Below are 27,303 nucleotides of genomic sequence, written 5' to 3'. Positions count from 1 at the left end.
GGCTGGTAATAAGCAAACAAGGAGACAAAGAGTATATTAATTTCAAACTAAAATATCTCTGAGAAAAGATTGAGAATCAGAGCCAATGTCCATTTAAAAACTGTGTATATATATGTATGTGTACATGTATATATGTGGAGGAGATACACACACATACATCAATCATATATAAACCTCCTGAGAATAGGTTGGAAAAACCAGAAAAATTAATAAGGCAAATAGCTAGGGATCAGAAACTCAGTAAGATCAGTGGGGTGCTTACCAGGACACACAGTGATTTCCTCTGCAGAACTCTCTGGCATAAGGACTGAGCTTCTCTTACTGGTCAAAGCAGCAATGCTGAAAAAGAACCAAACCCCAAGTGAATCCCAGTAAAATAAATCAGAACACAGGCCAAAAGCAATGGTGAGTCATTTACAAGGCCATAGGTAATGCAATACCTGCTGTCCAATACCACAAAAACACAACAGGGAAGCAAGGAATCGGTAGTGAAAAACTCCAGGCCAGAAATCGGGAAAATAAATACGCTTACAGTTTTGGTTCCAGTAAAATCACTAAACCAAAAGGACCTCCTTTTGGAGTCTTTACAAAGAAAAGTTGAAGAGTAAGGACTATCTGTGAATACCCTAGAAGATAAAAACTCCACTCCCATATAAGAATGTCAACAGGAGGGTGCCAAATGGATCGGTAAGTTAGGCCTCTGCCTCTTGGTTTCTGCTCAAGTCATTCTCATGGGTTGTGGGACGGAGCCCCCACATTGGGTTCCCTGCTCAGCGAGGAGTCTCTGCTTGAAGATTCTTTCCCTCTGCCCCTCTCCCCGCCCAACTGCTCACATATGCTTACTTTCCCTCTCTCAAATAAATAAATCTTTAGGGGAAAAAAAAAGTCAAGAATGTTTTATAGCCTCCATCTCAGCCTTCTGAAGGTTAGAGATTTGTAAACTCAGAAGATATGGAGATTCTCTTGACAGTGCATTGGATTTTCTCTTACCTTGCAGTTAAATTTCCTCTTTATCTCAAGATGTGGCTTTCCAAACAACAAAAAGATAAAATTCCAAACTGCCCTAGAGCAAAACTTGCCCATACAAGTTAAATATCTCTTCTGAGAGTAACATAATTATGAATCGCTTCCATCAGCCAATCTTCTAGTTTACCCTGCCTGTTCATGGAGTACAATCTCTTCCTGACACAGGAACACATGGCTGAGAGATCTGAGCATCTAAGCTACCCACCCTCATGCTTCAGAGAGCTTTATGACTAGAGTTTGATCAAATATGCAAGAGGATGCTTAAAAACATAAAACCTCACATCAACCAAGAACCACAGAGAAGAGAGACTAACCATTACCGATTCATGATAAATAACTAAATCCTAATAGGAAACCACAAGTGATTTCTCTAAATAAAACATCTCATAACATTTGTTGTAAATCCAAGCCAGACACAGTTTACAATGCATGTAACATTAGGGCTCTATTCAAAGGGTCCATCACAAAACAATTTGCTGACATTTATAAAATGGGCTAATCAATTTGAAGTCAAACCACATTGCCTGCAATTCCAACTCTCTCCTGGTGACAAAGCATATAATCATTTATTAAAACTTACATCTGCTCTGCACAAGGCTCACCACAACAAAGCAGAGGGGTCTGGAGGAAGCAAAAGGCCTACTCCAGTTAAAACCACTTCCAAAATCATTTAACAGCAGGAGAATCAAACCAAAACCATATTCTTCAATACAGGAAGAAACATCTAATACTATTAACTTAACCAAGCCTAAGAAGCACCACCAAACTACTGCAAGTGGTAATTGGACCTCAACTTCCGTAGAAAAGGTGGAGGTCACTCAACACAAAATTAAGCTCTTAAGTAATCTCCAAAGGTCAACTACCAGATAAAAGGGAAAATTAACTAAAAACCTGATCCAGCTGACAGTGCAGTTTGTAATCAATCAACCACAACATATTATTAAGTGAGAAGACTTAAGAAGGTAACCTCATCAATCAATGAGCAAGAATAATTGAAGAGGTAATGCAAATACAATTTAAGGAAAAAATGAGATACAATCAGATTAAAAGTGGCATAGGACAAGGAGTGAGGGTGACCCATGTTCTTTGTGACCTTTTTGGATAGTATGAATAATAAAAAATACAAGTCTTAAGAGTAGATTTAAAAGGTATATACAGGGATCCCTGGGTGGCGCAGCGGTTTGGCGCCTGCCTTTGGCCCAGGGCGCGATCCTGGAGACCTGGGATCGAATCCCACGTCAGGCTCCCGGTGCATGGAGCCTGCTTCTCCCTCTGCCTGTGTCTCTGCCTCTCTCTCTCTCTCTGTGTGACTATCGTAGATTAAAAAAATAAATAAATAGGGATCCCTGGGTGGCGCAGCGCTTTGGCGCCTGCCTTTGGCCCAGGGCGCGATCCTGGAGACCCGGGATCGAATCCCACATCGGGCTCCCGGTGCATGGAGCCTGCTTCTCCCTCTGCCTGTGTGTCTGCCTCTCTATCTCTCATGAATAAATAAATAAAATCTTAAAAAAAAAAAAAATAGCTAGGTTAAGAGTAGCAAGATAGGGGATCCCTGGGTGACTCAGCGGTTTGGCACCTGCCTTTGGCCTAGGGCACAATCCTGGAGTCCCGGGATCGAGTAACGCGTGGGGCTCCCTGCATGTAGCCTGTATCGCTCTCTGCCTGTGTCTCTGCCTCTCTCTCTCTCTCTCATGAATAAATAAATAAAATCTTTTAAAAAAGAAAAAAGAGTAGCAAGATATAAACTTTCAGGAATGGTACAAACGTGGGGCACCTGGGTGGCTCAGTTGGTTTAAGCGTCTGCCTTCAGCTCAGGTCATGATCTATGGGTCCTGGAATCGAGCCCCACCACAGGCTCCCTGCTCAGCAAGAAGCCTGCTTCTCCCTCTGCCTTTGTCCCTCACCCACCACTTGTGTGCTCTGTCAAATAAATAAATGAAATCTTGGGTAGCTCAAGTGGCTCAGTGGTTTAGCGCCGCCTTCAGCCCAGGGCGTAATCCTGGAGACCCTGGATCGAGTCCCACATTGGGCTCCCTGCATGGAGCCTGCTTCTCCCTCTGCCTGTGTCTCTGCCTCTCTCTCTCTCCTCCTCTGTGTCTCTCATGAATAAATAAAATCATAAATAAATAAATAAATAAATAAATAAATAAATAAATAAATAAATAAAATCTTTTCTTAAAAAAAAAAAAAAAGGAATGGTATAAATGGGATATGTGCCAAGATGGTTAATCTATACCACTCTAATATTCCAGGCTTCTATGAGATACATATTTGAGAACTGGAAGATAATGGTTTTTCTTAGTCTGTGCTTATATAGGAGCGAAAAGATCCCTAACAAGCTATCCCTGTACAGTGTCACTCATGTGGTTCATCTCTCTTACTCTGGCACCATTAGAGAATTCTGACATAACAACTTATGATCTTACCTTTGTGAAGCAGGTACAGAGTTTCCTTCTTCAGAAGTTTCTTCAACAAACAGCCCTTGGGAAGACTGCAAGGAAATATAACATCCTAAATATACAGGCACAGATGAACTGGTTTCTCCTCTTTAAAAAAAAAAATTAATTGCTCAACATCATCACTCAGTAATTTGCAATAAGAATAAAACATTTTAAGTAAGTTTCAGTAAAAAAGACCATCTTCTGTGGAGTCAGGAGACTGAGATTTATATCACAGGTAGATCATCCATTAACTCTGTAATCTAGGGTGTCACATCTCAAATCTGTTTCCTCATCTTAAAAGTTATTAATGACTGCCTCACAGACTATTATTGTGAGAATTTTTAAAGACAATATATGTGATATACTCTATTAAATGCAAGACACATAAATATTAATTAGTGAGTCAAATGAATTATGATTTCAAAAATGCAATAAAGTTTTGTTGTGGAAGGAGGAAATATAAAGAAAAGCTCAATTTTCAATGGAAATATTTGATTGGGAAATACACTGCAGTCTGTGAAAGAAGTCTCTCTTAGCACAACCAAGCCATAATACAGAACATCCCAAAGGGAAGGTTATAAAGATTCCTTTTGCTACAAATCTACCACTATGGTTTTAGTATCTGGCTATGAGATATCTTTTAAGAAATATAAAATTTTTAAAAGATTATTTTCCATGATTCATAGTAGTTGGTGCAAATGGCAACTCATTAAATGTAGGTGCACAGAAGAGAACAGAAGAGCAGTTACTGTTGCCTTAGAGAAACTTCTGAAGGAGTGCCTGAGCTATGAGGCTTCTTCCAATAAATATAAAGCTACTGGCTGAAGTTTTCAGGGTCTCCTAATGGGATAAAAATAACCTAAACAAGTACCTGTTTACCACTTAGGCAAATGATAAAATATACTATAAAAAACAAATAGCTGAGATGCACCTTCAATGGGAAGATAAAGCTGTACAATGATCAGGAATGTAGTCATTATAAAAAATGAGGGATGAACAAAACTGTCAGAAGGACTAAAATACAACAGCAATAAATACGTCACCTATTTGAACTCAGTGGTGACAAAACAATTTCATTCCTGAAACATTAAAAAAAAAAAAGTAGATACTGACACCTAGTGTCCATTTAATAGATTTTTACCATTTTAGAATGACTATACTTGACTAAACTTTGGCTTCAGAAGCAGTCAAGGCAATAGTGAATTATAAGATCCCTTCATCTCTACCTTAGGCTAAAGCATATCTTTACCTTTCTTAGTGTTATTTTCTTAAATTACTGTATACCTATTAAGTGCCAAGCCTATTATGCAAATCACTTTACAATGCATTATTTCCTCTAATCCTCACAAAAGCTTCTTGAGGCAGTAACTATTAAGTTTTTTTGGAAATGAGGAAAGTGAAACTTTGACAGGTTAAACAATTTGCCCAAAATTAAAGAGCTGATCAAAAGTGGAGCTGGGATCTGACTCCAAAATCCATGATCTAATCACTACCGTTATGTTTAATCAAATATTCTTCTTACAACCATTTCAACATAGAATCTCAATAATGTCTTCATCTCAATAAATCATTTTTAATTTCTAAACTTACACCTCAATGACAGCAATCTGAACATAGGGGTAAAGTGAGGTTCTTCCAGAATATGAAAATAACGTAGCCAAAACAAGGAAACAAATTTTGATTAGAATACCCAAATCTAATCAAGGTGAACAAGGAAGCATGATACGAATATAACTTTAACTAAGGAAGCTATGGCCTAATCAAGACACCTCATTCTGCCTAAAGAAATAACATGTTAATGAAAAGGTTATGATAGTCTGTACAGAATCTAAAAAAGAAAAATCCATAGATTCAGAATCAAGCAGTCCTGGGAAGTAAAAAATAAACAGACACATCATCTGGTCACCAGAGAAATATCCTCTATTATCAGGTACTAGTAGCTTATTGGTCTTTCCATAAACTAGTTAAATCATCCCTTAATACTATCATTTTCTGGTTACTATTTTCAGGCCTTTAAGTACCTTCATCCTAGAAAGAGGTACAGTAGTAGATGGTGGACCTGAATGTTCTGGTCCCCAAAAATGTCTCTCTTCCATTACAAATTAACCAACTGTTATTTGGTGTATATATCAGCTTGAAGTTTGACTAGTCAAAGACCGTTCTCACCACCCGCCCCTCCTCCAACACACTCTGACCATTCTGTAAAACAAATTCCAGTATCTGGACTGAAAAATTGAGGATCAGACCCTGAAAAGTAATGACTACATCAATATACTTCTACTCACTTCCCTGCTATACGGCCATCAAGATGACCTCTCCATCTTCATTAACAACCTCTCTGTTGTTTCCAAGATGCAAGAAACTAGTTATCTGATTTTCAAGCTTTTATAACCTTCGTATATACTAAAAATGATTTGCCCCAAAGTAAATGTTTTTCTAAGTCCCTAGCTCTGGGAACCTTTTGCTATCTCTATCATCCAAGGAGTCTCACATAAGGGCAGCTCCAGCAGTCATAATCAATAGAAAATGTTTAATAAACACATAAATTCTTTCTACCCACAGTTCCTGAAAGCAAAAGACCAAGATAAGTGGTGAAATTACAACTGCAGACTTTCGATATTTGCCTATAAAATTAGTAAGTTTGTTTTGTTTTTTAAAGATATTATTCTGTGTTGGCAAGACTGCAACAAATTAGGCATTCTCACACATTGCTAAAGAAGGAGTACACATCTGAGCAACCTTTTCAAAATGCAATTTGGCAATAAATAGCAAGTCTTTTTTTTTTTTTTATGTTCAAAGCTCTTTAACCCAGAATTTTTCTTGTTCCCTATCTCTAAGAACACTAATTTTATTATTTTTTTTAAGATTTCATTTTTAAGTAATCTCTATACCCAACATGGGGCCTGAACTCACAACCCTGAGGATCAAGAGTTGCACATTCCACCAACTGAGTCAGTCAGGTGCCCCTAAGGACATCAATTTTAAATAAAACAAAGTTTTATTTAAAAAAGATGTTTGGGATCCCTGGGTGGCGCAGTGGTTTAGCGCCTGCCTTTGGCCCAGGGCGCGATCCTGGAGACCCGGGATCGAATCCCACGTCAGGCTCCCGGTGCATGGAGCCTGCTTCTCCCTCTGCCTATGTCTCTGCCTCTCTCTCTCTCTCTCTCTCTCTGTGACTATCATAAATAAATTAAAAAAAAAAATTAAAAAAAAAAAAACTGTTTTAAAAAAAAAGGTTTTTATCACAATCAAAATATCTAACAATAGGAAAAGGGTTAAAATATTATGATAAATTCATAAGAATATTGTGTAGTCATTAAAATTGAAATCTATAAATAATTTTATCATAAGAAAATGTTTACATAATATTAACTTAAAAATACAAAGATATAATATAGAAAGATGAAAGAATATATCACTATATAATAGGATTGTGAATGCTTCCAACTTTAAACTTTTTAACATTTTTCAATAGTTCTAACTGATTTCTAAAATTAATGTTAATGACAATGACTCTACTGGATACTTACTAGGTTGTCTGCCTGGTCTCCTTTGTACAATTTGACACAGACCCCACTTTAGGACACAAGTCAATTGAGCTGGTGAAGGCTACTAATCTCAAGGTTAAGTCCTTTCCCAGAAATTTGAAATTGGAATTGAGAGAGAATAAATCTCTTATAACCTATATTTAAGTCTGGGAGCTATAGGATCAGTTATCTTCCACCTACCATTGTGAAAGAGAAGCAAAGGAAGCCAATATGCAAGGGAGAAATATGAAGCAAATACAATATAGCAATGAGATATAGAAAAATTAGATGATATTCTAGACCCTGTACTTGGTTACCCTTCTATTTAGAATTATTACCCTGTTTCCCTATGATAAAGTCCCCTTTTTATTTGAACTAGCTTGATTTGATTGGTTGTGGCCAAACAGTACCAATCAGTAATACCAAATATAGTGTAGCCAGCCATTAGTTTCTGAACACTTGCAGACTATTCCAAAGGCACTGCTTTGGAACTTGACACAAGTCTATGCTCTACAACTCTGGCCCCCGGGATGTTTAAACTAACAATGTGACAATAAATCAGTCAGCAAATATAAGAAATATCTGTTCATTCTTTAGAGTTAATTTATTCTCTTAAGGGGAAGTATCTATGAGTTACAAAGAACAAACAAAACATGTTATCAAAAGCACAACCTAACTTTCCTCTGGAAAAGAGGCAAGTCACCAGAAGATTTGTTAAGAAAAATGCTTTTTCTTCCTATATAAGCAATTTTTCCAGAATGTAGATGAATAAAGCTGTTGAGGAACGACTCCCATAGGTATCCTCAATGAATGGCCTTCTGATCCCTTAGAGAGAATTACCCTTTATTGAGTAATCTCCTAAGTATCATACTAGACATTTTACACAGTTCACTTTAAGCATTAAAACTATTCTAAGACATGAATTGCAATTCCCATTTTACAGATGTAAAAACTGAGATTCAATGGTTTGCTTTTGGTTTTTTAAATGGTTTTTTAAATGGTTTGCTCAAAGACATACACAAAAGTCAAAATTCAAACTCCAAATCCATGCTCTCTATGCTATAATATTTCTCATAGCTACCATTTCTTGCACTCTTATCGTAAGAGAAAAAAATAGAATAACAGCAAAACAAACACAAAAACTCAGAGCCCAGTACAAAGAACAGCAAGTCATAAAATAGAATACTCTTTAAACTTACAGTTTACACAGTTTGTAATTATAGAATAGCTTTTATAATACCCAGAGAAAATAAATTATAAGCTTTGATATATAATACCATCTAGATATGTCAGGGAAAAAAAAACTAAAAAGGCAACCTAAATGTTCCCCAAACAGAACTGTTTTTGGTAAGTTACAGAAAACCACTACAAGCAAAATACAGAAATATACTATCATGCGGGGGAAAAAATAAACTGGAAATCTATCTACTCTTCATATAAAAAGGGCCGCTTCCCCTAATATATAAAGGGTACCTACAAACCACTAAGAAAAAGATTGTCAAAAAAGTAAAATGCAGGGTGCCTGGGTTAGGCTCAGGGGTTAACTGTCTGCTGTCAGCTCAGGTTATGATCCTGGAGTCATGGGATCAAGCCCTGTATCAGGCTCCCTGCTCAGCGGGGAGTTTGCTTCTCCCTCTCCCTCTGCCTCTTCCCCTACTTGTGCACTCTCTCCCTCCCTTTCCCTTGGTCAAATAAATACATAAAACCTTTTAAAAACGTATTTAAAAAAAAAAGAAAGAAAGAAAAATGCCCATATGACCTAAACAGAGAGAGAAGGAAATATAATGGGTTTCAACTGCACACACAATAAGAGAAGTGCAAATTAAGACTGTATTGAGAGTGTTTTTCATTCCTCAGATTTGGCAAAGATCAGAAAGTCCTGATAGTACTGATTTGGTATAGGTATGGGGAAGCTAGTACTTATACACTGTTGTGAGAGTAAATTTATACAACCTCTATGGAAGGCAATTTAGCAATAGCTAACAAAATTATAAATGCATATATCCTTTGAGCCACCAATCACATCTACAAGAAATTGTACAAATATCTCCCATGTGGATAAAACATCTTCATACAAGAGTAATGAGTACTCTGATTATTATAAATACTATTACTATAATTACTGTTTATTTATTACTATTTATAGTAATAGTATTTATAATATAAATAGTAATACTATTTATAATAGTAAAATATCAGAAACCTAAAAGTCCACCAATAGGGGCACTGGATAAAATAAACTCATCCGTACATGGTGTATTACATATCCAAAAAAGGAAGGAATTCTTTATGTATGTATGTTATGAAATGAACTCAGAAATATTTCAGTGAAAAAAAGCAATGTACAGAGTAACGTGTAGACTATGCTACCATTTGTGTAAAAAAAAAAAAGGTGAAGAAAAGAGGATGTATACACATTTGCTTGTACCACATAAAATACTTCAGAAGGATACATTAGAAACCAATAATACAAGCTGACTTCAAGGAAGGTCCTGGTTGGCTTAGGAAGGGGATAGGAGACAGATTTTTCATTGACATCTTTCTGAATTCTTGGTCATATGAATATTACTACCTGCCTACTCAAAAACTTTGTAGAAATAATAAAATTTTTAAAACGCAAAAAAATAAATTATGTTACATCCATGTGAGAGAATAATGTTTTCAAGTATACTTAATAAATAGGAAAAGATCTAAAAAGATCTAACAAACTATTAAGTGGGAAAAAGAAACAGCTTATACAGAAGAGTCTTCATTTTGTTGAAAAATTTAAAAGAAAAAATATTTTCAAATGCATAGAAATAATGATGATTGCCTCTTGGTGCTGAGATTATGGATAATTTTTCTTCTTTACACTCTTCTGTACTTTCCTAATTTTCCATAGCGAGCACGTGTTACTTTAAAAATCAGAAAGAAGACCACAAAAAGAACAAATAGCTATAATAATCCTTGTTTAAACTGTGAATAAATCATCCTTAATCACAGCATCACTGACCCTTACCTGACCATGACTGGTTGTTGGTTCTTCCTCCAACAAAAGTTTCTCTTTCAAGCTTTTAATTGGGCTTTCTTGGAAATCCTTGGTTTTTGAGTGCCAGACAGATGCCCTAGACTCCTGCCTCTCCTCTTTGTCTTCATCTCCCATATCTTCTGAGATGACTTCATTTTTTTCACTAGCCTGATCTCCTTGGCCACATTCATTCTGGATCAGAGAAGGAGGTCTAGGTAACACTGGTTCCCCAAACCCTTTTTTTTTAAAGAGCTGCCTCTGAGCCATTTTTAGGCTCTTTTGATAAACCTCCAACTGGCAGAGAATGACCTTGGTATATTGGTTAGGGTCTACTCCAGCAGGGCAGAATGGAATACCCCAGAAGTAGTGCACAGTGCCCCCAACATCCTGGAGACCTCTGGTATCTCCTGGGGTAGGCAGACAGTGCCTAGACATGTCCCCCCTACCCTGGGCAGCTCTGTGAAAAGCACAACCCCTCCCAGTACTTTCCTGTGGCTTCTCACACTGTGTGTGCTTAGCCAAGTGGCCAGTACATCTGTCAAAACATTTAACATTCTCATTCTCAAACACTGGCTGGCTTGACTGATCCCAGCTTCCTGAGCTGCCAAAGACCGGCTCCTCTTCAGTGTTTTCAGTGTGGTCCCAAGGCTCCTCTCTTTCCTCAGCCTCGTTTCCCTGACTGATATGTGAGCCTTTAAACAGTGATGGAGGTACCAGCTGCCATATGCCTGTAGGTATTTGAGAAAAAGTAGGGCTAAGGACAAACTGTTCTTTATTAAGAGGGCTTGGTAAGTTATCACTTACCAAGAATTACATAATGTGGGTAAAAGGCTCTTCTTTGTGTTTAACCAAATGTTGACTTTTCCTTGGAGATATAAGCATGCTGGATATTAGTTAGATCTCAACTACTTTCAGATTTAACCTCTTTAAAACCATCAAAGGGATGTGGGGCATTTCTGTATATCTACTCTCATCATGAGATCCCTGTGATATAGTTATACTTGATGAGTGGAAGGAGTCAGAACAGGGAGACATGCCTTCAGTGGTCCCAGAGTCTGTTGTTTTCTCTTGGTGGGACTGTGAAGATGGTCCAGTGGCCAGAGGTCGAGATCTGGTAGCAGAAGCATCAGAAGGTCGGCAACTCTGAAACAAGTGATCCCACACCAGACCAGGTTTATTATTAAGATAGCTATACATGAAGGGTCACAGGAAGGACAAAACAGGGAGGCCACTGTCCCCTACGAGATTCTCCTTTCCAAAACGTAGATGCTCAATTCAATGAGTTCCACAATGTGTACCAAATGCCTACTATGTGCAAAATGCTATACTAGATCACTATACTAAATCCTTTTCTAATACAGAGACATGAATGACATAAAGGATGGCTCAGGACCTGACACTGGAAAATATCCTTTACATTTAAAATAATTTCAACTACACATATTTTCAAATCACAATTTAACATTATCTGAAAAAATTTTAAACTGCTCATTCTTTTTTCCAAAACCCACCTCTAGTTGCTCATTGCCTTTGCTCCCCACCAGAACAGGGGAGATAAGCACCTTATCTTGCTCCCTTTTGGTTGCTCTCGGGACTTGATAACTCTTTTCAGAAGTTGCCAATTACTATAGCTCTCTTAAACCATGTACTGAAAATCTGTGAGGTGGAAGAAAACTCTTTCGTATGAAATTAACAAAACACTTCAAATTGGGTTCACCAGCAATTTGACAAGCACTTTAAAAATTATTATGGGAAATATCTGTTAGTTGAAAACCCTACGAATTACTACAGCTAGTTCCTAATGCAATTGTAATATTGCAGAAGTAAAAAAATATATATATAGCTAATCAATCCTCACAAACTTTTTCAACATAGCATATTTACATTCAGGCTTTCTGCAATGGCCTTCCTCAAGAGTTCCTCTTCTTCCTCCTCCTGGCTGTTCATCTCCCTAGCTTCCTGCTCACTCATTTTGAGAGCCAGAGCAAACTGTTCCTCTTCTGTCATTTCTGTAAGAGGATAAGAAAAAGAGAGGAGAGGAACACCACAACCATTGAATAAGTGTAGAAGCAAGAAACAAATTATTAAACTTTTCAAGTGAAAACACTACAGACCATTTAGTACAATTTTATAATCTTATAAATGAGGAAAGACCCAAAAGGTAAGGTGTTGGCCAAGATAAGTAACCGTTCTTTCAGTAAGTATCCTGGGTTAACTAGATTATAAACTCCCATAAAGGCATAGTTTTTGCCTGTTTTGTTCACTGCTGTATATCCAGTGTATAAAAGAGTGCCTGGCACCTGACAGATACTCAATAAATACTTGATGATAAATGAATAAAGGAAATGCCTCCCATTCCAGGGCTTTTTGCTACATATCACATCACTTTGTACTCAACACTTAACCAGAAGAATTTTACTCTTCAGAATCCTTGGATTTGCCCAGCAGAAAAGAACATCCTTAGTGTCCCGAATGTGATTTCCAAACACTATTTCTCATTAAAAGCAACTGGGGGGCAGCCCCGGTGGCCCAGTGGTTTAGCGCCGCCTTTGGCCCAGGGTGTGATCCTGGAGACCTGGGATCAAGTCCCACGTCCGGCTCCCTGAATGGAGCCTGCTTCTCCCTCTGCCTGTGTCTCTGCCTCTCTCTCTGTGTCTGTCATAAATGAATAAAAATATCTTAAAAAAAAAAAAAAAGCAAGGGGGGTACCTTGGAGAAAGGTACCATGGCTGATACAAAAGTACAACAGCTGATTCCAAGTCTGAAGCATGAAATAAATGTAGAAGATGAGCCAGAATATTTGTTGTGAGTAAAGTATCTATCAGACACTACGAGTCGTATCAAAAGAACTTAGTAGCCAACCTTAAAAAGTTCTAACCAACCAAAAATTGAGCAAACTGGAATATCAGTAATAATAATAAATGCAATGTATTAAGACATCAAATACGCTTAAATCTATGAATTCAAAAGGGCACTTAAAATAAACCACCGTTGTGGGGTGCCTGTTGGGCTCAGTTGGTGGAACATGCAACTCTTAATCTTGGGGTTGTGACTTCAAGCCCTACATTGTGTGTAGAGATTACTTAAAAATAAAATCTTCAAAACAAAAAAAAAACACAACTAACTGGTCACTGTTTAAGAATGCTAGTGGAGGATGTGAGGGCGATCTGGCTGCGACATCTGTCACCCCATTGATCGCCAGGGTTGATTCGGCTGATCTGGCTGGCTAGGCGGGTGTTCCCCTTCCTCCCTCACCGCTCCATGTGCGTCCCTCCCGAAGCTGCGCGCTCGGTCGAAGAGGACGACCATCCCCGATAGAGGAGGACCGTTCTTCGGTCAAGGGTATACGAGTAGCTGCGCTCCCCTGCTAGAACCTCCAAACAAGCTCTCAAGAATGCTAGTGGATCAATTATTTTGTTTTTTGTTTTTTCAAGTTTTTTTTTTTAATTTAAATTTTAGGTAATTAACATACAGTGCAATATTAGTTTCTGGAGAATTCAGCAATTGATCATTTACATACAACACCCAGTGCTTATCATAACAAGTACCCTCCATAATATCCATCACCCATCCAGCTCAACCCCTACCCACTTTCCTCCATCAACCTTCAGTTTGTTCTCCATTGTTGAGTCTCTTAGGGCTTTTTTCCCTTCTCTCCTTTTTTTCTTTTCCCCGTTCCTACATGTTCATTTGTTTCCTTTCTTAAATTCCACATATGAGTGAAATCATATGGTATTTGGTGGATGAACAGGTAAATAAAAAAGAATCAAGCTTGTATTCCACTCTTCCAATACAAGCTTACATTACAGGGTAACCAAATAGGTGAAGAGAAGTTTCTCTTTAAAGAATTATTCCAGGACAGCCCGGGTGGCTCAGTGGTTTAGTGCCGCCTTCGGCCCAGGACCTGATCCTGGAGACCCAGGACCGAGTCCCGCGTCGGGCTCCCTGCATGGAGCCTGCTTCTCCCTCTGCCTGTGTCTCTGCCTCTCTCTCTCTCTCTCTCTCTGTGTCTCTCATGAATAAATAAATAAAATCTTAAAAAAAAAAAAAGTTCAAAACTTATAAAAAAAAAATAAAGAATTATTCCAACTAATAAATGTAAAACAAATGACAGAATTAGAATATCACCATTTTGTGTAACACCTATGGAGAGATTTTGATATCTAACAAACTACACATGTGATCCAGCATTCCCAATTCTATCAATTCATTCTAGTGTTATACTTCCAATTAAAAAAAAGTAAATATGCATTACATCTTTCATTGCAACACTGTTTAAATTTGCAAAACACTGGAATCTACTTAATGACTAACACAGGACACTTCCTGAATAAACTCTGATATGCATACATATAATTAAAAAAAAAAAAAGACAGAAACTATCTATGGACCAGGAACAGAACAACTTCAAAGAAATAATGTTAAGTAGAAAAAAGCATACAAGAGTTATAAACAGTATGCTACTTTTTTGTGTATTAAAGAAGTAAGAAAATATTTTATATACCTGTTTATGTTTGTAGAGTGACACAAGGATAAATTAGAATCTAATCCAAAGTGGTTACATACAGATGGGTTGGGAACAAGGTAGAAGGGCTAAGGGAAAGAGTGACATTTTTTAAACTATATCTTTTTGTATCTCTTTGACGTACACAACTGAGTAAACATTAAATTTTTTTAAAGATTTTATTTATTTATGAGAGACACACGCGGGGCGGGGGGGGGGGTGCGGGCAGAGACATAGACAGGGAAAAGCAGGCTCCCCATGGGGAGCCCGATATGGGACTTGATCCCAGGACACAGGATCATGGCCTAAGCCAAAGGCAGACACTCAACCACTGAGCCACCCAGGTGCCCTAAACATTTTTTTTTTTTTTTAGTATTTTTTAGGATTTTATTTATTTATTCATTCATAAGAGACAGAATGAGAGAGAGAGGCAGAGACACAGGCAGAGGGAGAAGCAGGCTCCATGCAGGGAGCCTGATGTGGGAGTCGATCCTGGGACTCCAGGATCAGGCCCTGGGCTGAAGGCGGTGCTAAACCGCTGAGCCACCAGGCTGCCCTAAACATTTTTTTAATTAGCAATAATCACGCCTCGGATAAACCCCATTGGCTGCAATAATGCCACTGCACAAAGCTGAAATATTTGTTTAAAGTAAAATAAAATCGTTAAGAATGGAGGATCCTAAAAAACTGAATCCCAAATATAAAAAAAAGACTCTACTATATATGAAATGACCTTAATGAGAATGAAAACATCAAAATTTGTGGGATGTAACTGACACAGGTTTTCATGATCATATTAGAAAAGAAAAAAGTTTAGGGGCCATCTGGGTAGCTCAGTCAGTTGAGCAGCCAACTCCTGATTTCAGCTCAGGTCATGATCTCAGGGCCTGGGACTGAGCTTTACATTGAGCTTGAGCTTAGCATGCAGTCTGCTTAAGATTCTCTCCCTCTCCCTCTCTTCTTCCCCTGCTCTAACAAATAAATCTTAAAAAAAAAAAAAAAGTTTAAAATGATGCAAGCTTCACACTTAAAGAAGCTAGAAAATGAAGAGTGAAATTAACCCAAAGCAAAGAGAAATAAATACGAAGAACGGAAATTAACAAAAAGAAGATGGCATATAAAAGAAAAAAATTAAAGAAGCAAAAAAATTGGTTCTATGAAAAAATTAAAATTTATAAAAATCTAACTAGATTAAGGAAAAAAGAGAAAACACAAATTAACAATATCATGAATAACACAAGGGATATATACTACAGATTCTACAGTCATGAAAAGAATAATAAGGGAATACTGTGGACAATTATGTATCAACAAATCTGACAACTTGGATCATGCATTCTCAAAAGGGATGACCTCATCTCCAAATGGACAAAAATTGGTTCTTGGAGGTCAGAAAATCATAACTCTCTTTATGTATAAAAGAAAGATATACAAGGGTGCCTGGGTGGCTTAGTTGGTTGTGTTTGAGTCTGGATTTCAGTTCAGGTCTCGATCTCAGAGTTATGAGCTCAAGCCCCCTGCACAGGGCTCCACACTGAGCATGGAGTCTACTTAAAAAAACAACAACAAAACAAAACACACACAGATACACAATCAGTGCATAAATGGGATCTACAGCATTATCTGTGGTATTAAAATTTCATGGGCACAGGTGGTTAGGAAAAAAATGTCTAAAAAGGATCCTTTGAGGAACAACAAAAAGATTGAAACATTGATTTTGCTGAAACAAAATTACTGAAACTATACTAATTATGAAAAATGACACAAGAAGAAACACAAAGTCTGAATAGTCTTATCTCTATTAAGGAAATTGAATTTGTTATTATAAAACTTTTCCTTAAAGAAAATCCCAAAACTATCTGACATTCATCACTGGTGAATTCTATCAAACAATAAAGAAAAAATTAATACCAAACTAATTCAGAAAATAAGACATCAATTCTACCCAAATTGATTTATAGAATCAACACAATCCCAATCAAAATCTCAACAAGCTTGTTTAATGAAATGTAACAGAAAAATCAGAAATAGATCCATAATGGATTTTCAACAAGGACAAGCTTTTCAACAAATAGTGCTACAACTAGATATCCATGAAAAAACTTATCTTCAACCCTTATCTCATACTATATATAGAAACTAACTCAAAATGAATCACACATCTAAATATAAAAGCTAAAACTGGGCAGCCAGGTGGCTCAGCGGTTTAGCACCACCTTCAGCCCAAGGTGTGATCCTGGAGACCCGGGATCAAGTTCCACGTTGGGCTCCCTGCATAGAGCCTGCTTCTCCCTCTGCCTATGTCTTTGCCTCTCTCTGTGTCTCTCATGAATAAATAAATAAAATCTTAAAAAAAAAAAAGAGCTAAAACTATAAAAATTCTAGAAGAAAACATAAGTGAAAATCTTTATAATCTTAAGGTAGTCCAAGATTTCTTGGACAAGACCTAGAAAGAAAAAAACATAAAACAAACAAAAAAAAATGGACATCATCAAAATTTAAATCTTAAGAAAAAGGTAAGCCACAAAATGGCACATATTTACAATATACATACGTACATATATGTAATCTGACAAAAGACTAATATCCAAAACTGATAAAGAATTCCTACAAGTTAATAAGAAAACAAGCAATCTAATTTTTAAAATAATGAGCAAGAGATCTAAACAGATCCTTCACAGAAGAAAATATCAGAATGACCAATAAGCACATGAAAAGACCATTAGTCAAGAGGAAAATGCAAATTAAAATGAGATAGTAGGGGGATGCCTGCATGACTCAGTGACTGAGCGTCTGCCTTTGGCTCAAGGCAGGATTCCAGGGTCCTGGGATCGAGTCCTGCATCAGGCTCCCTGTAAGGAGCCTGCTTCTTCCTCTGCCTGTGTCTCTGCCTCTCTGTGTGTCTCTCATGAAAAAATAAATAAAATCTTTAAAAAAAAAAAAAAAGAGAGATAGGACAGGCACCTGGGTGGTTCAGTCAGTTAAGCAGTTAAGCATCTGACTTCAACTCCAGTTGTGAGCTCAGGGTTCTAGGATCAAGCCCAGCGTCAGACTCCATGCTTGGTAAGTGGTCTGCTTCTCCCTCTCCCTTTGCCCCTCCCCTTGTTCATGTTCTGTCACACTCTCTCTCAAATTAATAATTTTTGTCAAACAATAAAATGAGATAGTACTACACACCACTAAAATAGCTAAAGTGAAATAGACATTCCTATCGAAGTCACTAAATCATAAAAAGAATTGATTACATCTTTTATGTTCAATTTAAGAGAACCAAGAACCATATAATGCAAAAGACATAAATCTGAGTTCTTTTTAATTCTCTGCTTCTCAAAACACCCTATTGCCTAAAAGTTCTGGAGAGATGAAGCTTTGCTACATTAACTGACATTCTCCAGACTCTTCCCTCTTGCTCCACCATTAGAACAAAAATTAATGTAGTAACACAATGTGCTTCTGTTTTTCTGACACACAAGTAGGAAGCTCTAGAAGCAGTCTTCCTAGGTTTAAATCTTGATTTTTGCTTCTTTAGTTGTCTAGACTTCAGCAGGTTAATTATCTTGCATAGCTAGATAATAGTGGTGGTCTTTGATAATCTCCCTCTCCCTTTTTACTTTGCTTCTTTTAATCTGCTATGAACATAAATGTAGATGAATTATACTCTTCACTTTAGGGATTCTCATGTAAATACCATGATTCTATAATGCTTGTTTTGGGTCACACATATATAAACTTTTTTTTTTTTTAAGATTTTTTTATTTATTCATTCATAGAGACAGAGAGAGAGAGGCAGAGACACAGGCAGAGGGAGAAGCAGGCATCATACAGAGAGCCTGACGTGGAACTCGATCCAGGGCCTCCAGGATCACGCCCTGGGCTGCAGGCAGTGCTAAACCGCTGCGCCACCGGGGCTGCCCCACATATATAAACTTGACGTAAAAATATTTACAGCTGTTAAGAGGATTAATTTAATACATGTAAGAGAGAATAGTGCTTGGCACATACAAATATCCAAAATTATTAATTACTATTAATTAATAATTAAATTACATATTGTCATTATGTATTATTTAAAGAAATCCAATTCAGATTCTTTTATGTATATATTACTCATAGCATATAATCATATAACTTGACAAAGCCACCATTACATATTTAATTTAAACCATAATCAGAATTAGTTACTGTCATTCACTATTATTGTCTCTTATTTTCATATATCAACCATGATCGGAGACTAAAGTCCAAAACACATCACTGTTGATTAAGATTCATTTTACTTGATCTCTCTGCTATATAAGAACCCAACCATTAGTAGAAAAGGAAAAAGAGCTTTTCCCCGGATCATGAACCTTAAAGGAAAATAACAGCAAGTGTCAACCTTAGAATCTTCAACTGAATTGACCTGCTCAGCTTATTAAATGATTCTGCTGAGCTAAACACACAGTAGCACACAATTTGTGAGACTGATTATGCTGATCATAATTTATGACGATTAACGTCTCCCAGCATTCAGGTTAGCCTCCCACTGAGATGTATAAACAGGCTGTTAACAAATTAGATCACAAAATTAGATCGTACCCACCAAGAGAATCCGTATAATCTGGGGGTATTTGAAATGGCCGAAAGGGAACATTTCATAAAACAAAAAAACAAACAAGATAAATTATTTTCCCACCCAAATCTTTTCCTAAGAACTTGCTTTTCCAAATCAGATAGAGCTCTGCAACTGCAGTAAAGCTAATATATCTGTATGTTGCCAGTTACAGTATAAATTTGTAAAACATATTTGAAAGGCACCATGTCATAACCCTTATATATGTGCATTCTCAGACAAAGTGATACCACTTTTGGGAATTAACCCTAGGCAGTCACTGAAGAGCAATGCTATACACAAAAAGATGTCCGCTATACTATCATCTAAAGGAACACTGACTTAAATGCCTTCAAAAAAAAAAAAAAAAAAGGCAATGGTTAAGTAAATTATAGCATGTTAACTCAAGAAACTCAGATGTTGTTATCAAAATGCTAATCACAAAAACATAAAAATGATAAACTGAATAATGCCCAAATGAAAACATAATGGGGACGATACAACCAATTTCTGATTCTACAACGTGGAAGTTGCCACTCTGTCCTAATGAGAAGTAAAAAGCTGAAGAGACTAAAAAAAATCAACAACTCTTTTTCAATCCACAAAAAAGGGAGGATACAGGGCAAACTACTGCACCAAGACAAAGAGATCAACAGGAGAATACAGGGAGTAATGGTGTATCAGAGCAGAGATTCAAAAGCAGAAGCTGCCACTGTCAGGGTAAAAAAACAATAAACTGACAAATTAGTGGAGGCTCAGTGCATATAAGTCTGAGCATTAAAAACTCCACAGAAACTCAGTAACAGCAAACCCCCACATTTTTGTTAAGTTTTCTTTTCAAGAGCACAACTAGGTTCTCACAATAAATAAATAAATTTCCACTTGACTACCACAGAGGGAGGGAAAAGGAACTATTTTGAAATATGCCAAAACACTTGGTTCTTTTTAAGAAGGTATGCCCTAGGTCAAAATAGGTCATCAAAGCCTACACTGACAGGGTATTATCAGTACTGAACTGATCTGAAAAAGGGGAAATACCAAATTCCAAACTTCTCTAGCCACCCTGTCCCACATAGAGGAAGAGCAGGGGGCATTAAAAGGGGGGGGGGGGGGCACTGAGAAACACTTGTGAAGTTCACAGCCCATAGACACAGACACTAAATGACTGACACCTAACAATAGAACTGCAAAATACATTCCCTACCCTCATACCTTACTAACATATTAATTACCAAAAACCTATGTATAACAGTTTCTTTCTATGTACATCATGTCCAGTTCTCAAGCAAAAATTAACAAGGCATTCTAAAAGAAAAAAAAAACCCACAAAAGAGGGGTTTTGTCTTTGTTTTGTCTTTGAAGAGACAAAGTAAGCATCAGAACCAGACACGGAAAAAAAAAAAAAAAAAAAAAAAAAAAAGGACCAGACACGGCAGAGATATTGGAATTCTCAGACTAGAAATTTAAAACAACTATGATTAGAGGTGCCTGGGTGGCTTAGTTAGTTAAGTGTCCAACTCTTGATTTCAGCTCAGGTCATGGTCTCAGGGTTGTGAGCTCAAGCCCTATGTAGAGGCTTTGTGCTAGGCGTGGAGTTTGCTTGAGATTCTCTCTCTCCCTTTTCCTCTGTCTTTCCTGCCCACCCTCTCTAAAAAGAAAAAAAAACTAATTTAAATTTTTAAAATAATTTATTTTAAATAAATAAATAAAACAACTATGATTAATATGCTAAGGGCTCTCATGGATAAAGTAGAGAACATGCACGGACAGATGGACAATACAAATAGAGATGGGAATCCGAAAGAACCAAGAAATGCTAGAGATCAAAAACACTAAAACAAAATTGAAGAATGCCTTTGTTGGGCTTATTAGTAAACTAGACACAACTGAGTATATATCAAAGAAACCTCCAAAACTAAAAAGAAAACAGAGACTGAAAAGAATAAAACAGAATATCCAAGAACTATGCGACAATCACAAAAGAAGTAACAAACACATAATACAACTACCTACCATAAAGAAAAAAGAAAGGAGAAAAAGAAACATGCAAAACAGTAAAGGACTCAAAATCTTCCCAAATTAATGTCAGGTACCAAAACACAGGTCCAGAAAGCTCAACAAAAAAACGAAAACCCACCTTACACTTAAAGACATACCATTTTCAAACTACAGAAAATCTAAGATAAAGGAAAAATCCTAAAAGAAGTGATGGTGGTGGGGATACCTTAACTATACAGAAATAAAGATAAGAATTACATCTGACTTCTCAAAAACGATGCAAGCAAAAAGAGAGTGAAATACTTAGTATTGAAAGAAAAAAATCTACCAATACAGAATTCTTTACCCTGTGAATTATTCTTCAAAATTGAAGGAGAAATAGACTTTCTTAAACAAAAACTAAGGCAATTTGTTGCCAATAGACCTGCTTTGCAAGAAATGTTGAAAGAAGTTCCTTAGACACAGGTCAGAAACTCAGATATACATAAATAAAGGAAGAATATTAAAGAAGGAATACTTAAGGGATATGTTGAGTCTCCCATTGGGCTGCCCTTCAGGAAGCCTCCTTCTCCCTCTGCCTGTGTCTCTGCCTCTCTCTCTGGGTCTCTCATGAACACATACATACATACATACATACATAAATAAATGGAATATTTTTAAAAATAAAAAAGGAATACACGAAGGTAGAATAAAAACTTATTTTTCTTATTTTTTGAAGATTTTATTTATTCATTCATGAGAGACACACAGAGAGAGGCAGAGACACAGGCAGAGGGAGAAGCAGGCTCCCTGCAGGGAACCCTATGCGGGACTCGACTGGGATCACGACCTGAGCTGAAGGCAGATGGTCAACCACTGAGCCACCCAGGCATCCCTATTTTTCTTATTCTTAATTTAACAGAAAACTGTTCAAAAAACTAATACTAACAATGTATCTGTTTGTGTATGTTTGTGTATCTTATTTTTATACAGGTGTCTGCATTTGTGAAATGACAACAATGATATAAGAAATGAGAGGAATTAGCATTATTTTCTTATTATAAAGTACACAAATACTTATGAATTACAGTGCTATTTGAGAATGGATTTGGATTAGTTGTAAATGTATATTGCAAACTCTAGGGCAATCGCTAAAAATTGTAAAAAAAAAAAAAAAGAATTCTAACTGAAATAAATATTAAAAAAAGAGAGAATGTAATCACATAAGATACTCAGTTAAAACCATAAAAGGCGGGATCCCTGGGTGGCGCAGCGGTTTGGAGCCTGCCTTTGGCCCGGGGCGCGATCCTGGAGACTTGGGATCGAATCCCACTTCGGGCTCCCTGCATGGAGCCTGCTTCTCCCTCTGCCTGTGTCTCTGCCTCTCTGTCTCTCTCTGTGTGACTATCATGAATAAATAAATAAAATCTTTAAAAAAAAAAAAAAAAAAACATAAAAGGCAGGGGCACCTGGGTGGCTCAGCAATTGGGCATCTGCCTTTGGCTTGGGGCGTGATCCCAGGGTCTGAGATCAAGTCTCACATCAGGCTCCTTGCGGGGAGCCTGCTTCTCCCTCTGCCTGTGTCTCTGCCTCTCTCTGTGTGTCATGAATAAATAAAATCTTTAAAAATAAACAAATATAAAGGCAAATACAGATTTAAAAAGATGGTACAGTATAGGGAATATAGTCAATAATAATGTTGTATAGTAACAGATGGTGACCACCTTTATTGTGGTAAGCACTGAGTAATGTAAAGAATTGTTGAACAATTAGGAGGAGAGGAGATTCCCCCCTCTCCTCTTCCCCCCTCTCCTCTGCCCCAACCTTGGGTGTAAGCGACACGAAGAAATAATAATAATTTAAGATTCACAAAAAAAAAATTGTTGAACAAAAAAGAATTGCTGGATCAATATGCTGTACACTTAAAACTAACAGAACATTATATGTTAATTATACTTCAATAAACAAAACAATAAAATGAAGGATAAAAATCATCATCTTAAAAGAAAATGCACCTGACAAAATTGAACATCATTCATGATAAAAGCTCACAACAAAGTAGATTTAGAGGGCAAATACCTCAACATAATAAAGACCATGAGGCACCTGGGTGGCTCAGTTAGTTAAGCATCCAACTCCTGATTTTGGCTCAGGTCATGATATCAGGGCCTGGGATCCAGCCCCACATCAGGTTCTGCATTCAGCAAGGAGTATGTCTGAGATTCTCACCCTCCCCCCACTTGCATGCTCTCTCTAAATAAATCTTTTAAAAAGCATAATGAAGACCATATATGGAAAACAAAAGTAAATGGGGGTGCCTGGATGGCTCAGTTGGTCAAGTATCTGCCTTCAGCTCAGGTCATGAACCCAGTGTCCTAGGATCAAACCCCACTTCTGGCTTCCCACTCAGTGAAGCCCCACTTCTCCCTCCCTCTCAGCCTGCCCCTCTCCCTGCTCTCTCTCATCCTCTCTCTCAAATAAATAAAATCTTTTTTTTTTAAAAAGTAAATGGACAAATATATCACAATAACACTAATCAAAAGAAAGATGCAGAGGGGCACCTGGGTGACTCAGACAGTTAAGCATCCTACTCTTAATTTTGGCTCCGGTCATGATCTCGAGGTCATGGGACAGAGCCCTTAGATGGTTCTAAGCAGGGAGTCCACTTGAGATTCTCTATCTTCATCTGATCCTTCTGCAATCATGCACAGAACACACACACTCTCTCAAAAACAAATATATCTTTAAAAAACAGAAAAAAAAAAAAAAAAAAGAGGGACACCTGGGTGGCTCAGTGGTTGAACATCTGCCTTTGGCTGGGGATGTGATTCTGATTCCAGGGATCAAGTTCCGCATTGGGCTCCCTGCAGGGAGCCTGCTTCTCCCTCTGCCTATGTCTCCGCGTCTCTCTCTGTGTCTTTCATGAATAAATAAAAACTTTTTTAAAATAATAATAAATAAATAAATAAAAGAAAGAGTAGGAGTAACTACATTAATTTCAGAAAGAGCCAATTTCAGAGCAAGGAAAGTTAACAGGTATAAAGAAGGGCATTACATGATAATAAAGAGGTCAATTTTCTTGTGCCCCTCTTTTTTTTTTAAGATTTTATTTATCCATTCATGAGAGACACACACACAGAGAGAGAGAGAGAGAGAGAGAGAGAGAGAGAGGCAGAGAGAGAAGCAGGCTCCATGCAGGGAGCCCAATGTGGGACTCGATCCCAAGTTTCCAGGATCTGACCCTGGGCCAAAGGCAGCGCTAAACCGCTGAGCCACCTGGGCTGCCCAAGAGGTCAATTTTCCAAGAAGACATAGCAATCCTTAACATGTAAATGCCATTATGTAAAGCAAAAACTTATAGAGCTACAAGGAGAAATACATGAATCCACTATCATATTTTAAAACTTCAACATCTCTATCAGAAATAGACTGATCCAGCAGGCAGAAAAGCAAGCAGTAAGGGTATAACTGGACTTAACAACATCAATCAAATGGATGTAACTGACATCCATAGGTTATTCCAACCAATACCAAGCTCACATAAAACATTGTGGTCTGTCACCAAATGTGGTCTGTCAAGACACATAAAATACACCTTAAAAATTTTAAATAAAAATTAGGCAATGTCTACTCTCATACTACAATTAAATTAATCTAGAAATCAGTAACAAAAAGGTAACGAGAAAATCCAAAAACTCATGGAGATTAAACAACACACTTCTAGATAACACATGGATCCAAGAAATTGCAAGTGGAAAAAATAAAAACACAGCTTATCAAAATTTGTGGGATTCAGCAAAAGCAGTGCTGAAAGGGAACTTTCTAGCCCTGAATAGACGTATTAAGTAGAAGAAAGACCTTCACCAAAAAGATATACAGATAGCAAATAAGCTTATGAAAAGATATTACACATCATATATCATCAGGGAAATGAAACTTAAAACAACAATGAGATATTATATACATCTAATAGAAATACCAGTGGTTGTAAGAGATTAGCAAGGGGATGAATAGGGAGGGCACAAAAAATTTTTAGGACAGTGAAAATGTATGATACCATAATGATGGATACATGTCATTATGTATTTGTTAAAACCCACAGAATGGATAACACCAAATGTGAACCTCAATATAAACTATGGACTTAGGGTGATTATGTCACTGAATGTTCATCGACTATAACAAATGTTCCACTCTGCCAGAGGCAGCTCTACACGTATGAGGTAAGGGGGTAAACGGAAAATCAGTTTCTTCACTCAATTTTGCTCTGAACCAAAAACTAAAAAACTAAAGTCTTAATAAAACAAAATTGGGAATTTTCAAAAGTTAATAAAAGACTACAAATCACAGATACAAAAAGATTATTAAAAATACATGTATTTGGGACGCATGGGTGGCTCAGCAGTTAAGCATCTGCCTTCTGCTCAGGGAGTGATCCCAGTCCAGGAACTAAGCTCCACATAGGGTTCCCTGCGAAGAGCCTACTTCTCCTTCCACCTATGTCTCTGCCTCTCTATCTCTCATGAATAAATAAAATCTTTAAAAAAATATGTACATATATATGTGTGTGTGTATATGTAGGATAAAAATCATGATCATCTTAAAAGAAAATGCACCTGACAAAATTCAACATCATTCATGATAAAAACTCACAACAAAGTAGATTTAGAGAGGAAATACTTCAACATAATAAAGACCATGAGGAGCCTGGGTGGCTCAGTTAGTTAAGCATCCAACCCTTGATTAATTCTTGATACATATATATATGTGTGAGTATATATATATATATATATTCCATTTACCCCACCCAAAAAAATCCACACCTAAACATTATTTTCAAACTGGTAATTAAAATATATATATATATTGAAGACAGTCACCAATAAAGACAGGTTACAAACAGAAGAATAAAGTTAGAATTATCATCATCTTCTCATTAAAAATTCTGCAGCCAGAAGACAATGGAGTGACAGACTGAAAATGCTAAAAGAAAAAACTGTCAAACCAGAACTCTATAATAAGGGGAATATTTTTAAAAAATGAAGAAGATTCAGGACACCTGGGAGGCTCAGTAGTTGAGAATCTGCCTTCAGCTTAGGGTAAAATCCCAGGGTCCTGGGATCGAGTCCCACATCAGGCTCCTTGCAAGGAGCCTCCTTCTCCTTCTGTCTCTGCCTCTCTGTGTCTCTCATGATTAAATAAATTAAATATTTCAAAGAAAAAAAAAAAAAGGAAGTCCAACTCTCCCTCTTTGCAGATGACATGATACCGTATAAAGAAAACCCAAAAGACTCCACCCTAAGACTGCTAGAACTCATACAGCAATTCACCAATGTGGCCGGATACAAAATCAATTCACAGAAATCAGTGGCATTTCTATACACAATGAGACTGAAGAAAGAGAAATTAAAGAATCAATCCCATCTACCATTGCACCCAAAAGCATAAGGTACCTAGGAATAAACCTAACCAAAGAGGTAATGAATCTATACCTAAAAAAACTACAGAACACTTCTGAAAGAAATTGAGGAAGACACAAAGAGATGGAAAAACATTCCATGCTCATGGATTGGAGGAATATATATTGTGAAAATGTCTATGCTATCCAGGGCAATTTACACATTCAATGCAATCCCTATCAAAATACCATGGACTTTCTTCACAGAGTTGGAACAAATAATCTTAAGATTTGTGTGGAATCAGAAAAGACCCCGAATAGCCAGAGGAATACTGAAAGAGAAAATCAATGCGGGGGGCATCACAATGCCGGATTTCAAGCTGTATTACAAAGCTGTGATCCTCAAGACAGTATGGTACTAGCACAAAAAGACACACAGATCAATGGAACAGAATAGAGAATCCAGAAGTGGACCCTCAACATTATGATCAACCAATATTCAACAAAGCAGGAAAGACTATCCACTGGAAAAAGGATAGTCTCTTCAATAAATGGTGCTGGGAAAATTGGACAGCCACATGTAGAAGAATGAAACTAGACCATTCTCTTACACAATACACAAAGATACATTCAAAATGGATGAAAGATCTAAATGTGAGACAAGAATCCATCAAAATCCTAGAGGAGAACACAGGCAAACACCCTTTTTGAACTTGGCCACAGCAACTTCTTGCAAGATACCTCTATGAAGGCAAGGGAAACAAAAGCAAAAATGAACTGTTGGGACTTAATCAGAATAAAAAGCTTCTGCATAGCAAAGAAACAGTCAACA

The 27,303-nt window shown here is 37.2% G+C and overlaps 1 protein-coding gene and 1 pseudogene across 6 annotated transcripts in view; both read right to left on the bottom strand.

Moving 5' to 3' along the window:
- The window catches only part of UIMC1 (ubiquitin interaction motif containing 1), a 126,975-nt gene that overhangs the window by 45,775 nt on the left and 53,897 nt on the right, over window positions 1-27,303 (bottom strand). For 5 of the 6 annotated variants that reach the window (XM_072824046.1, XM_072824048.1, XM_072824047.1 and 2 more), the window contains 5 exons: window positions 11,886-12,010; window positions 11,039-11,144; window positions 9,993-10,729; window positions 3,453-3,517; window positions 263-339 (listed from right to left, as the gene is read on the bottom strand). In XM_072824046.1, coding sequence (XP_072680147.1) covers window positions 263-339; window positions 3,453-3,517; window positions 9,993-10,729; window positions 11,039-11,144; window positions 11,886-12,010 — 1,110 coding nt within the window. The remainder of the gene's footprint in view (window positions 1-262; window positions 340-3,452; window positions 3,518-9,992; window positions 10,730-11,038; window positions 11,145-11,885; window positions 12,011-27,303) is intronic. The other variant, XM_072824051.1, reaches the window with a different exon arrangement.
- On the bottom strand, window positions 15,063-15,138 carry LOC140632830 (U4 spliceosomal RNA; annotated as a pseudogene).

This window comes from Canis lupus, chromosome 4, assembly GCF_048164855.1.
Source record: "Canis lupus baileyi chromosome 4, mCanLup2.hap1, whole genome shotgun sequence".
Classification (NCBI taxonomy): Eukaryota; Metazoa; Chordata; class Mammalia; order Carnivora; family Canidae; genus Canis; species Canis lupus.
The sequence above is the reverse complement of the archived record's forward strand: the minus strand, read 5'-3'. Positions and strand labels throughout refer to the sequence as shown.